Below are 14,974 nucleotides of genomic sequence, written 5' to 3' on the forward strand. Positions count from 1 at the left end.
GTGAACTTAATTTACACTTACTGGAAAAAAAAGTAGACCAAATGTGTAGTGAAAATAATGCAGAGATTATTCAAATACGGATAATTTTAGGTGGTGTTCTCACTGATGAACCTGTTTTTTATGAAAAAAGTTTTAATTTCTCCTCTGAACTTGAATGTAACTGTTTGGCACTGACTTATGTTGTGCATTTACGTAACGGACAGTTGTTTCATACTAATGTGAGCTCTTTCAATATTTGACTTCGTGTTATTGCCTGTTTTGCAGGTGGATAAACTTTCCTGCTATGGAGACAGAAAATTGCAGCCAGACAGGAGCCAGGCTATTCGGGAGAGGCTAAGGGGAAGAGGACTCCCCACAGGTAAGTACTTCATTGCAGTAAGGTTTATGGCAATAAATGTAGCCCTGTGGAAGACAAGTTTTGAGTAGATTTTGCAGCCAGAGAAATTGAATTGTGGAGGACTTGCTGACATTCAGAGAACTCTGATGATTCGGTGTCTAGCTAAGTGTTGGTGGTGGTGACATGAGAATAATTGTTTCAAGACAATAAATGTCTTTTTTCAGTTCAGTCCTGGTGGTAGGAACAGGTTTTAAAGGTTCGCGGCCAAAAATTTTGTTTTGGGTGAAAGGGAATATTAAGCTAAAGGTAGGTCAGCTAGATGAACAGGAAACAGCTTTTCTTGGTTCCCTCTTTCCTGTGGACTCTGCTTTCTTTGCATAGGTCTCGTTGCACACAGCCTCTTTCCTTGCTTCCCAGGCAGCGCTGGACTCTCTTCTCTGCACACAAAGCTTTTTTCCTGCCTCCTCTTTTTTCCTGAAGAGAGGTATATGTTCTGTCACAGTTCTGTACTTTGACAGTATGAGGTGGACATGGAGGCTGGGTAGGGTTGTGCTGTTACTTCAGGGAATAAGGAAAGAGGAAGCTGGGAGGACAGGGAGGAGACAGTTTCAGAGGCAGACTGTTGCTCTTGCCACTGTGGATGTCCTTGTTAAGGTTAGTGGCAGTATCAGCTCTGTGCTAGGCTTCTTAGGCAAGAGGATGTATTCTTCCAAAAGACTAGTCTCATATTTTTCTGGAAGAATTGTGGGGCTGGGTAGGAACATTTTATAAGACATCAACTTGGGACACTCTTAAGTTGTTGCGATGCAGGCAGTGAGATGTGATAATCAGGTGAGACCGTTCTTGCCTTAAAATGTTCATCTGTAAATGTAGTATGTCAGTGCCAGAATGTGACATTGCCCACGAATACTCAACACGAGCTCAGGGTTTTCATCTGCCTCACATTATCTCTCTGCCTATTTACCAGCAGTAAACTTGGAACAAAGCTATGTTGCTGATGTGCTTGAGTTGCTCCTCTGTTTTTTAGTTTTGTGTCAAGCAACAGTGCAGTAAATTCCAGGAACTAAAATAATCCATGGAGTTGTCAGTGGCAACAGAAACTGCAGAAATTAGACATGAGTCTGGCAAGACATTGGTGGTCTTGCTTTTATTGATTCTTTTGAGATGAGTCCTAGATGAGGCTACTTCTTGATATAAAAACCTTACATCAGTGGTTGCCAGCCCTTCCAGTATGGCACTATGTGTTTAGGAAAAGTTTCTGGTACAAGCTGTATCTTTGTTTTCTGGCACACGTGCACTGTTCTGACTGCTTTCTCAGGGGCTTTGTTTTCTTACTGGCTTTTTTTCCTTCTTCTTTTCCAGAATACTTCTGTAGTGACAGAAGGATGTGTAGTAATACAGGGTTTGGGACTGGATCAATCTAGTTGGCTGGATTTGTAAGCCATGTAATGCCTTTCTTTTATGAGCTTCTTAAGCTCTTTCTTAAAGTTAATTCTTTCCCTGGTTCCCACCAATTTTATAAGGGTCGTACCAGAACCTTATTGTTCTGATTGTTAAACTGTTAGTTATTCTTTAACCCTATTCTTCCCAATTCCCAGTGTTGTCATATTCACAGTTTCTTCACACACTTTTGTTTTTGCCAGTATTAACCTATTGCATATTCCTCGCCTTTTTTTCTTTGTCATTTCCATACCCTCTTTCCAGCATCTATGCTACTTTTTATTCCATGAACATCATAAACTGCGTATTTTGGTAATGATCAGAATATTTGTTAAGTTTTGGAGACATAGCAAGGTTGCCTTTAAACTCTTTTCTCACTGCATTAGCAACCCTGGTTATTCTTTTCTTTATTGTTTCTAGTTTTGTTTTCAGTAATACAACTGAACAGTCATCTGCTGGTTTGCTTTTCATTTTCTTAGAAAATTCTTTTTTTTTTTTTTAAATGTTTGTGTGGTTTGAGGGGATTTTTTTGTTCATTTGTTTTCCTACCCATGACTTTAAGCTTTTTATCAGATTATTTTTTTCCCCCCAGAAATAATGCTTGTCCCCAAAGTCATAATTATATCTTAAGAAAGAAGCTTTTAGTTTAGGTTCTACTAAATTTTGGGAATTGATATAGTAGGTCCAGCCAGTATCTCCATGGCTTTCTAGCTCGGTACTAGGGTGAATACCATCACTGTAATGTGTGAAACTTTCTCTGAGGACTATGTCCTTAACTTAAAGGATATAGACTAGATAATCTACTGTATCCTCTGATTTGAGGGAAAAAAAAAAAAGAAAAAAAAAGCCACAGCTGGAATATTCTTTCATCTTATCCTTGCTTTTGAACTGCTTAGTATGTATGACTGCTTCTGAGATGATTGAAAGGTGTTGATTTTTATTTTGATTAGCAGTAAGTTCAGTTAGGATGCAGTGTCTGAATCTCTGAAGGGCTGTGGAGCTGAATATTTGTCTTGCTGCTGTGTGCTTGCTTGCCTTCGGGCTCTGCCTAGGATTTCTAGGGTACCAAGTAGAACAGGTTGGTTCCCTGCAGTGCGTGCACTTCTGAAATCCCTGCGCTGGGGAGGAACAACCAGAGTTAAGGGTTCTACGAGAGTGAGAAGGCCACTTGGCTCAGCTGATACTGGCCAGTAAATTCAACACAGGGTTTTAAGTGACCTCAGTCAAAATAACTGTTGGAAAGGTTTCTGTTTTTAGGGAACATCTCATTGTCTGAAGAGATCTAATTGAATATAATCTTTAAGCTAATAATATTTGTGAAATGAGTGAACTTGGTAACCTTCAGACTATATAGTTGACTGAATACTCCTCATCCTCTAACCCCTGTTTCTCTTAAGTTGGTTGAAAGTGCATGCGTGCATAGTGGTACAGATAATGTTTAGCATCACAAGGAATGAATGTTTGTGCATCACTGTTCCACACAAACATTATTTTGTCTGCATCGCTCCAAGCCTTGTCCCGAAGGTATGAGTTACTAATGAGATACACTTGAATACTTGGTTTTTTCCTATTTTTGTCAAGATGAACTGTCAACCAGCAAAAATGTTTTTCAGTGACTGTGTGGGTTTTATGATATTTTGGTGTTATGCTTCTTTCTTCCCCCTGCCTCTAAAATCAGAAAACCTTTTTCATGTTTTCTGCTATTTGAGTCTTTGTTTTCAGAAAAGAAGATAAATCGAAGCAAATCATTCCTTCATTTTTTACGTTCTGCCTGTCCGCTTCCACTCAGTCTGTTTCAGTTTCTCTGTATCACATTCATTACCTAAGGAACCCTTGTTGTTTTTCTCCTTTTCCCTAGAGGGTTTACAACCCCCTTGGCTTCCCCAAAACCTTTCCCACTTCTACTTCTGTTATCAGTCCGATTTCCTGGTATGTCTTAATAGCACTATCTTACTTCTCTGTATTTCTGTCTTACATACATCCCTTGATCTCCACTTCACTGAGAACTCAGGGAATATAGAGTATCGGTAAAATACAAAATGGAACGAAACAAAACCCCCATGTAACGAAACCAGCTCTAGCTGTTTTCAGTTCCTCTTGACATATATACTGAGTTACGTATTTGAAATGGATGTCTGATATTAGACAGCTCACATTTGATTCAGGGCAATTTAATGCTTGCTTTTTTCTTTTTCTGTATTGATAGTGCGGGTTTGCTGGTGCAAATTCTGTCAATAACAGCACGGATCAGCTGCCCTGGGGGCACAGCTTTTAGATTTCTGGAGAAGTGAGCCATGGAATGTAGTACAAATTATACCAATGATAATCTCAGCTTATCAGCCACAAGTAGAAGGCCAGGTGAGGGTTTAAGAAACATAGTTATAGTAAAAGGGGGGGGGGGGGGGGAAGAGATTAAAAAACAAATCAGAAAATATAGTATAATGTGATGCTATACTATGCTGCTGCTGCTGTGTGTAGTTGAAATATATGCCTCTTATTCCAATTGCAAAATGGCAAACGCTTAGAAAGGTAAGAAGCTACCAGGCTAAGTGCTTGGGTTTAACTTCCTCTGAGAGAACATTTTGGGCCCGGTTTAGCACTGGGACAATGGAGGGAGAGGGAGGAGGAGGCCATGTAAGGACGTGTCTAATTTTATCAGTCATTTTACTATCATATTTAAGGAAGTAAATATGATGAGCAGAAGCCTTTCCTGGAGAGGACAGAAGATTTGTCTGATACTCACTGAGATGAAGTTCTGTTGAGTCATTATGAAAATCTTAAAGAGAATTTTCAATGAATAGGATAGCTGTCATATGGAGAAAAAAGCAGCATAGAGCTAAGGCATTTAGTATGAACTTCGGAGTATCACAGCGTTACTATGAGTATCTAACTTAAGACAGCTGATAAATCATGCTAAGTTCATGAGTATAGAGCTGGTTCACCAAGAGAGATGTGCTCCTACTTGGATAGTAGCCAACTAATTCCTTAGATATTTGCAGTCTCAGATTTTTGCTTTAGATCTTTGAAAGTCATTAATGTTAAGATCAGTTTTCCATACTGCGGTCATTCAAAATTTTAATTGCCGGGGCTTTATTGTTGGCTTAGGAGAAATGTTTTGAAATATTTTCCACTTCATGTGTTTAAATTGGATATTTTGCTCTCCTTATGTACCCAGGTTGGATTTTTTCAGCTATTCATTTCTGTCTTTCTTTGTCTTGAAGATAATTATTAAAATAATAAATAATATTCTCCTAATTAATTTTTTTTTCTCTCTTTCATGATTTGCTTTCTGTGGCCAGCTTGGTGAATGAGCCTTATGGCAGAGCTGGCTGCAGAAGTAATTTATTCTAAATAATATTACTGAATGCTTGCTTTTAGTCAAGTCATACTCGGAACACAGTATTTAGGAACTGACTTAGCCAGCAGAAATAGAAGTAGTGAAGCCTGATGTGAGTCATCCGAACCAAGGAGTGTTATTTACATTTCGTACTCAAAACACTTTAGACCTTAAGAGTCTTTACTACAAGAATTATTTGTGGCAGTTGCTATTTTGGTGCAACAAAAGAGTAAGTAACTGTCAAACTCTTCCAAACATACAGCAAGAATTAATTCATCGTGTTACTCTTCAACACAAACTATGGCATTTGTCCTTCAAAAAGAACCATAATCTGTTTAAAGCCCAGTTGAAATCTTCATAACTTGTACATGCCTGACAGCCTGCTTCGAAATCCTGCACCTTATGTGTTTAGTTACAAAGTTCCAACTTATGTTGATGATCTATGAACACCAAGGACAGACCTTTGCAGAGATATTTCATCTTTTAGAGAAATTTAGCTAACAAGTGTTTGGGCTTTGCTTTCCCGCCCCAAGGGTCTCTCATTTTAACTCAACTTGTGCAATGTGGTACTGTCACGAATTAACTTTGTATGTTACAATACTATGGTTGTACCCTGCAAAATTCAGACCTTCATCTCTGTCAAAAGAATAAATGCCACATGAATAAAGACTTGAAATGAATTTTAAAGATCCTTATGGTTCACCGTAACTGTACCTAACAGGAAATAATTAGAAATACTGAACAAAATTTTAGATGTTGATTAACTCCCTGTTTAATTAGACTATATACTCTGTCAGTTGCAGAAAAAATTGTAGGTGTTGTAAACTGAATAAAAGATTCTAAGGCTAAGTGAAGTTGCTTTTAATTTTAACAAGAAATTCTAGCATTTAGTTACCATTCTCTGGAATATCAATTACAAATGTAGCTGCCCAGCAAAAACTCCAACAAAAGAAAATGTACCCTTTTGCTTTGGATCCCAGGAAATTGATTGTGGATTATGTTTTAGTTCCTGATCTGGGTGAAAATGCAGCTTTTAATCTGTAAAGAAATGGTTTATAGCGATGACGTCCACCTGTGAGCTGAAATAGGTTGCCCATTTTCTTGCTGGATCCAAGCACACAGATTTAACTTATCAAAAAATAGAGCACAAACTTAATTCCATTAACTTGAAAATCTCTCATCTGGAAATATAATCTTTTTTTTTTTTTTCCCCCTGTCTCCTCAGTACTAGAAAAAAAAACAACTGAGTAGGTGGAGAATACTTCCAGAGTTCAGCAAAACCAGATGGAAGCCAGATGAAGATTTCTTTCTTTAAAAAAAACAAAAAAAAAAAAAACAAAAAAAATTCTTTCGCACTCCGGAAACCATGCCTGTTTTCTTCCAATAAGTGTTTCTGTTTTCATCTAGCAGTACTGGTGGTTGGTTTTGGTAGAGATCTTTTAAATTTCAGTATAGTTGCTACTGCTTTACTGACCTTTGAGCCTGGCAGTATTGGAAGTGCTGTCACAATAGTACTGAGGACAAACTCAGAACTCTGAAGACAAAGCAAGAATGGACACACAAATCGGTGAGGAAACTCAACCAGAGGTGTCAAATGCTGTCTCTGTGCAGAAAAGCAGCTGTATTGCTGAGCTTCTCCTGGGGTATGCAGAAATCCAGGAAGGGAATAGCTGGGTGGCCCTTTTGCCTACTTGGTTGAGAAACGTACCAAAAAAAACACTGACCCATGAACCTGAATGGGAGAGGGCAATGATGCAGCTGTCTTTTCTGCAGAGGTGCTGAGGAAGGAAAGAGGTAAAATGTTGCATTTACGACAGGTTTAGTGTCACTGTTCTGAATAAGATGCATGGTTTCTGGAGCTATTTGCTTTTTTGATAGAGGAGCCATGTCAGTCCAAAACAGAATGCAAATTGTCCTACAGGATTTATAGCTTGGCCGTTACTTACAGTGCTTTCAACAGTCCTTGTGTTCAGCTCATTTCTTCCTTCACAAAGAATGCATGGCTTTAGGAGTACTTCTGTCTGAAACTTGGATTTTCTCAACAACTTAAAAAGTAAATAAAGGAGAAGATGCCTTTCCTAGCAGTCAACCCACAGGCCACATCTGGCTCTGTTGTCTTCTGTTTGGCTCTTAGCCTGCCCCAAAGGGATTGAAAACTCAACTCCTTCATCAGTTACCCACTCATATTTGAGAAACTAACCACATTGTCTTGGGATAAGGATTTTTCTGTCGTTCCGTTTTCTGTGCGAAGATGGTTAGGGAAATGTTTTTTAGGCTCCTGTATAACAATTTCCTCTGGTCACACCTTCCAGTCTGGCAGTGATGGTGTGCACTTTCACACGCATGCGGGCAATTTCTTTCTGTCCCCATGAGTCCTTGTTTCTTCCTCACCACCACCCCACCCCCCTGTGTGCGTATGTATGTATATATCCATAAGCTTTGCTAAGATGGAGCTGAAAAAGGTATTGTGTTTTGTGCAAACAAAAGAAGGGGGCAGTCAGAAAGGCTTTAAAGAAACTTGAGCTGAGTTTGTTCAGTAAAAACAGATACAGTATGTGATGGCACTCACTGTGTTTGCACTTGTATAATATTGATTAATTGCCTGTATGATCAAGCTGGTACACAAGTAATTGGAGACAGACGGAATTTAGTTGGGACCAGATAAGAACGCTATTGCTCAGAGGAAAATCAACCAGATTACTGTTAGTGTGAGTAAAAGATGGTTTGTGCATGACACTGGTGTCAAAGAGGGTGTAGCTGTTCATAGCTGAAGACACCAAATGAGGAAGGAAGCAGATCCATGGTGATTTAGCAAATGTAACATCTGCCAGTTGAAGGTGTGTGGAAAACTAGATTTTCACTTTAGCACCACAAGGGAATTCTGTTGTAAACTCTTGGTGATTAATTGCTATTTTTATTGTATATATTTGCTCACAATATATTATACTTTGGAATCATACAATTGCTATAATTACATTTGAATTATTTACAGTAATTATAAATAAATGCCCTAATGTAACATCAGGTAGAGGATAAACACCCAAGGGTGATAGCATGAAGTTTAGAACCCAAATACTATTCCGATGAGCATGAAGAAGAGTATAGTTCAGCAGAGAAGTAATTGGGGATGGGGAAAGCACACCTTTTGAAGTTACTTATGTGCTAATGACTTGTCCTATCACCATTACTGACAAGTAGGGAACCACTTCTCTGTACTGTTATACTCTTGGGTAACTGAAGTGTGGAGTAGCTCTGTGTGGCCTCAGGTGAGACAGTGGAGCCAAGATACTTTGGGTAGGTCTCCAGAGTTTCCATTATAAATGCAAGCCTTTTATTTTTAAAGGAAGGTCATAATGTGAGTGTCTCCATCCATTTTAATTTAAAGACGTAAAAGTTCCATTATGTAGTTAGATTCCTGTTGATCATTAGTTGGATCTTTATTCTTCGTATATAATTTTTTACTGGTAGTTCTTCGCTTCATTTCCCCACACATTTCATCATAAAAACTGGGGGGAAAAAAGTTGGTGGATTCAACTACATACTCCCTTAATGAATTTGGACTTGTGTATGCCATTCAGCTGAAAATACATATACTAAAGAAGGGCATATGATTCCAGTCTGCTCTATTCTGGAGGTGTACTATTAGCTTTCAGCTAAACTTACGAGCTTTGTGCTGAAAGAGACTTGCTGCAGTCACTTAAGACCCTAGATCTAAGTAATGCTGAGGTAGTGTGTTGAGGAAGTCCAGGAAAAAAGGAGTGAAAATATCTTAACAATTGATCTGGTGACTTGGAAAGTGTGTAATAGTACTTATAAAAAGTAAGGAGGGATGAGGGCTGATTTAAGTTACTAAAAATAGAGGAACTGGCCTGGACTGATTGCTGGTTGCCTAATCCAATTTTTTCACTGGTATCTGCAGTTGTCTTGGTTCTGTACTGAGAAATCTTGTCCTTGATCGTTGACCTCTGCTTTCCCGGTTCCAAGAGCAGCATACATTCTTGGCTGGTCTAAAGTATGGATCTGAAAGTTCTGTATTGCTGCTTTGTTTTGCTTTGTCTTCTCAGGATGCCCCACTTGAGGAGGGCGTGCACCCCTTGCCCCCTAGTCTCCATACCTTTCTCTGAGCATGATTCTTAAACAGCTCATGTTGACACTGCGAGTCAGTTTGGGGAGAGCTTGTTGAAATGATGTCTGGAGAGAGTGGGAAGGTTGGAAGAAGTGCCAAGACTGGTGAAAAGAAGTGGGAACAGGGAGAGTTTAAAGGAAAGATGTAAGATGTCCAAGAGAATTTTACAGTCTCAAGACAGAATACTAAGGCCAGCTGTAGATTCCTTTTGGTAGTATGTTAAAAAATCCTGTAGGTTGCTTAAGTCAATGTGGATATGAGTTAGACAGACCTGCAGACATCTTCACTCAGCAGAGTGGAGGAGCAGTGTGGAAGTGGAATGCCTCCTGCTCTCCTTCCTGATGGGACAGCTCATCTCTCCTGTCTCATCGTTCAATTAGCTGAATGAATGGCAAAGCTGTAGCGATGAGTACTTTCCCGGTCACTGCTGATGAGCATTCATGGCATTCACATTCACTCTTCCTGAGGAAGCCCCAGGTGTGTGGATGGCTTGGGGAAGAGAAAGCATCTCTTGCATGCCGAGGCAAGGAGCTTGTGTCTTCTGAGCCTCTGCATGAACTGGAAGCAGCCTCTGTTACATCTAGTCTGAATGCTACAAGTCCATGGAAACTACGGCTTTGAGGAGGATGCTCCTTCCCCTGTAGCGCTCTTTTTCACTGGCAGCTGGGCTCTTTCACTGCAGTTCTCACCAGCGTATGACAGATATGTTTATGTCTCTGGGTGTGCTATGGTGAGGATACCCACTAGTACTTCAAGTACATTGTGGCTCTTTTCACTGGATGTGATCCTGAAACAAGATAACGCTTCAATGTGCAAAGACCTAAATGATCTTTTGAGCCAGGGAGGTTGTTTGGAATCATTACCAAGTAATCCTGAATTTACAGCCTTGGTAGTACATTGCAGTTGCAGCTGTCAGTTTCTTTTGGTTTTTTTTCTGGTTTGTTTGCCATTGTTTTGTTCAGCAAGGTCATGTGTGTAAAACTCTTGCAGTGTTGAAGAGGTGTTTTGTGGGGTTTTTTTATCTTCAAAAAAAATAGGTGAAAACAGTGTGTGGAGGAGGTTTTTTTGGTTTTTTCCTGCTTAAAATTATCTTGGAATTCTTGCTGTTGGGGAGGATTCCTGGAGATCCTTTTGATTTGCTTTTTTGGTGACCATGTTAAATACTGCAGTGTTTTGGTTTTTCTCTCTCTTAAAAATGACTGAGTTAAAATCCTGTTCAGGAATGTTTGTCCTTGATGTGCGTGTACGTGAATGTGAAGTATGTGTTTGCAGAATGGATATCATTGTACTTCTTTAGATGGGTAGTGGGAACTTCACAGTGAACGGCTATTTTTAAAAGGCTTATTTGTATCTGTGAATATTGTACGTAATTCGCCAGCCTGATGAGGGATGTGTGGTCTGAGAATAAGATAATAACATAAGGTTTACCTGACCACAGAGATAATTATGTTTACTTGAGTTCAGAATTAAAGCCATATTTGTAAAATACGAAATGATGCGTCAGATGCTTTCAAAAGATCAGTTCATTCTCACTGACAAAGGTTTTCGTTTTATGTTCTTGGCTGGAACATGTGGGAACTGTGTAATTTTTTACAAGATGCTTCTTAGACAATCAGAACCCTAACATTTTACTATCGTGTATTTGTGTGTTGGTAAGAAACAAGGGGCTTCTTGGTCACATTTGGCTTTGGTCTTGCTTCTTTTTAAACATCTGTCGTTAGTTTAATATCACAGAAATAGAAACTGAAAACTAACATCCTCTCTTCAAGTAGAATATCAGAGTTGAAAGGTGTAAAGCCATAAGTTTTTAAAGCATTTCTGAGTACAATTATGAGCATCCCTAAAGCGTTCTGTGAAACTCAATTCGAAAGGATAATAGACTCTAGATGGAGATTGGCAGGAGCCTACTGTGCAAGCGGGACGGATGATTTCAGTTGACTTTGGAAGAGCAGCAGGCAGTACTACAGAGCCATCATTGAGTATGAGATACAGCTCAGTAATTTACTTCGAGCTCACGACTGCTTTCTTTTGGGAGGATGTCTTCAAGGCTGCTGCTCTTAAAAGACGTGCATGGTAGTATCACAGTAGAGAGGAAGCTAGGTCTAAGAAAAGCATCATGTGCCATACTAACTCCACCTGGAGGAGCAGATATTGCTTAGGCAACCCAGCACAGAATATTTTTAGTTGGGTTTTCTCGTCAGGGGTATCATGATGAGGTCAAGATTGCCATATTAATGTTGTGTGTATGCTGCAGGTTGGAAAGGTTAGGCTTCATAATAATCTTTGCTATGTGCTTGGTCAATTGGAGTTATGCATAGATTACTGCCTGTGTGGTACCTGAATCAGACTTTGGATTTTTGCAACTTTAATAATGCAGAAGCACTAAAAAATTTTAGTTTGCTAATGGAAAGTAAGTAGCAGTTGGGTAGTCTTCAGTACTAGTTTTTCTCTAGGACGTTACTCTTCTAATGGTTATAATTCTTTTACTCTGATCTCAGGAAGGCTGAAGAACATGAAAGGTAAACTTGTAGGTCATCTGTGAAGAGATTTAATTGTACTTACTGATATTTGCAATTAGTTTTGTAAAATCAGGCTAATACCTCAAGCAGATTTAATGCTGGAGACATACATGATCATCAAAACTTGGTGACCATGATATGATATTCTTCAGAGAGCACATATTTTGTTGATATTCTTCCACCTCTGACAGTTTTTTTTTACCGTGGAAGTAATTTCACAGTAAGGGAGCAGGATAAGAGAGAGTGTTCATTAGTGTTGGCTGATCCATTTATTCATGAAACATGAAGTGTACAGCCTTGTAGAATCACTTTGATCTCAGAAGCTTTGTTGTTTTTGGTTTAGAGTATTTGTTATCTGGAGAGACTGTCATCACCAAAAATAGTCATTAAAGGAAGATCCGGGATTTTTACAATTCCTAGCTACACAGTCATTCTTCTCTTACTACAGTAACTACTGCAGGGCATCTGTAAATCTGTAGAACAAACTTGGACTTGTCATTAAAAATTGTACGTGGTGTCTTTGGGTGTGAGAGGTGAGATGAATGGCTGATTTCAGATTAAATCATTAAACAGTACTTTTGGTGATAGTTGATTTTAAAAATGAAACTAATGAGAAAACAACTTCCAGCATGTATGTGATAGTATTTTTTTCTTTAATGTTAGTGCTGAATTATAGTAGGCCTTATTTTTCTCTTGAGCACTTCAGAAATTAAAATGCCTGTCAGATATGAAGTAGTTGGAGTTCTGTCTTTGTTGACTGAGGCAGCCCTCAGTCAGCAGCTGTCTCAGTGTTCTGCAGGGCGAAATCAAGGACAAAATGTGTGCTAAGCATGCGCTTTAACAGTACGTAACTTGTGTTGCACTCTTGTGTATTAAGTACAAATTACATATATGAAATGTCTCCTTATTCCAGGAAAACCATTGGTGGTCGATGCACCTGATGGACACAAAGCTCACTTCTCTCAACAGACCATGCTTAACAAAGGACTTAGCAAGTCTATGGGATTTCTGTCCATTAGAGGAACACAAAACAAGGAAGAGTTTTTCCAGGGCATTTCTGCAGATTACAGCTTGGGACAGGAAGATATTTTCTGTCCTCATAGATGTAAAACCAGTGAGTTTGAAAAAAGAGGTCACCTTCATACAGGTGTAACTCCCAAGCGGAAAGTATGGGCTTCCTCCACAGATTTGCTTTGCACAACTGACAAGGCAGCTGAGAGAGACCATGCTGGAGGCTCTCACGGGCACAGCCATCAGTGTGAAGCATTTACGGTACGGACTTCTACTACTACCAGAAACAAAGAAGCGAGATACTCTGATGGAAGCATAGCACTGGATGTGTTCAGACCACAGCAACTGGACCAAACATGCCATGTGCCTGAGACATCAACTTCTGCAGCAATATCAAGTGCCTTTGACAGGATAAGAGAAAGACAGAAGAAGTTGCAGCTTCTGAGGGAAGCTATGAATGTAGAAGGTTAGTGAAGCTTTTTGACTTTTTGCGTATTCCAGTCATTAAACAAAGATTTCTCTTAATGATAAATTTGAGTTCTCTTGCAGCAGGTCTTGAAACTGCCAAGATCTTCACTTCGTCTTATTTTTTGAAGTGAAAGCATTAGAAAGTCTGTTGTCAATGAAGATAAATGTGCTTGTCCAGATTGCTTACCTAGTGAAAATAGTTGATCTTTGTGAGTCAGCCAGTATCAAGTTCACCAATTAAAATTAGAAAAAGAAGTTGGTAACAGCCAATTGTCAGGTAACTTGAAAAATCCTCATCTCCAGCTATTAGAGATGGATTTATACCCCAGAGGAAAGGGAGAATTTAATCTCCGGATCTCTCAGGTTTTGCACTGTATAACTCTGGATGATGCAGTTAAGCACTTAAATATGAAATTTCTTTTGAACTCATGTTAAGATCTTTACCTCAGTGGGAATACTTCAAGTTCCATCAGTTAATTAAAAGAATTAAAAGAAGAGCTCAATGTATGAATTTAGCTTAGTCATTTATTCAAGTGCATTCAAAATCCATACAGTTGAAAACTCATGGCTGCCTGTCAGTTGTGTGAGAGAAATAACTGTGAAAAAAGCAACTTTTGCCTCCATTTCCTGTCCTGAGGTGTAAATACCTCCTTATTAAGGAGAGATGATAAAGCCTTTTATCAAGGTTGAATTTCTAAAAGTGCTGGTTGATGCCCCTTGTGGCCATCTCAGGAGATGCTTATATTGCAGTTGGCATGGGAAGCCAGTTCTTTCTCTGTTCTATGCATGTTAAGCTTGTGCTGCAGCAAGAAGGAGGGTTATTGAAATGGCATAGGCAGTTTAAAAAGCTACTGTGATTTCTGTACAAGTTGTACAGACAAGACAGCTGGAGTTTTTTTATGCTATCAAATTAGCATCTCTGATGAGGGTTACTTTATAATGCGAAGGAGTGAGCATAGGTGGTAGTAGTACTGTGGAGATACCATTGTTTAACTCAATAGGATTTCACCATCTGTCATTATCTACCGAGATGTCTGATGATTTAAGGGGAAGGTAGGTTGTTTGGTTTTTGGTTTAAGAGTCTGAAATTGAAGGGGACCATATCAAGTGTATGAGTCAACCCGGATCTTTGGAGATAGGCAGCTAAGAAAGTTTAAGAGGAGGCCACTCCCTGCATTGGGAAAGCTCAATAGCTTTGTTGTTCAGGATTGCAGCTTTGTGCAGGTTTGTGTTGCACAACAGCAAAACCAAAAGCTTGGCCAAACCCATTGATGAGCAAGAGTTTATCATTCTCATTCAAACAGATTGGGAGATGGCAGAAGACATAACGTGCCTGTGCCTTGCAAACTGAGACAGTTCAGATATGTGAAACTACTCGATTCGTAAGTGGAATGGGTGAAAGTGCAGTCAAAGTAAACTGGAAACTGGGGCTTAATAATCACAGGAGCTGGCTGACAAATCTGAAAGACTGAGGCAACAGCTAATGACTTACTGCCCATACTTCTGAATTCACAGTCATTACTTGCTAGATAAAAATGAAGATACTTTCTCAGCATATAGCTGGGTTGCAATGTTCTTGTCTCCTGAGTTTTCTGCTTTCAGCAGAGGTGGGAGATACATTTCACTCTTGAATTGAAGTTAGGAGAGTTAGGAGTGTGTGCTTGGCTCTGTTCTTTTAGTCAACTACAAAAAAAAAGTTTTGGGCCAGAAACTAGTTGTGAATGTGAATTTTTAAT

General features: G+C 39.2%; 1 protein-coding gene across 8 annotated transcripts in view; it reads left to right on the forward strand.

Moving 5' to 3' along the window:
• Nucleotides 1–14,974, forward strand: part of PTPN13 (protein tyrosine phosphatase non-receptor type 13) — a 131,323-nt gene that overhangs the window by 49,489 nt on the left and 66,860 nt on the right. For 7 of the 8 annotated variants that reach the window (XM_075421203.1, XM_075421202.1, XM_075421206.1 and 4 more), the window contains 2 exons: nt 265–358; nt 12,673–13,236. In XM_075421203.1, the coding sequence (XP_075277318.1) occupies nt 265–358; nt 12,673–13,236 (658 nt within the window). The remainder of the gene's footprint in view (nt 1–264; nt 359–12,672; nt 13,237–14,974) is intronic. The other variant, XM_075421209.1, reaches the window with a different exon arrangement.

Source organism: Opisthocomus hoazin, chromosome 5, assembly GCF_030867145.1.
Source record: "Opisthocomus hoazin isolate bOpiHoa1 chromosome 5, bOpiHoa1.hap1, whole genome shotgun sequence".
Taxonomy (NCBI): Eukaryota; Metazoa; Chordata; class Aves; order Opisthocomiformes; family Opisthocomidae; genus Opisthocomus; species Opisthocomus hoazin.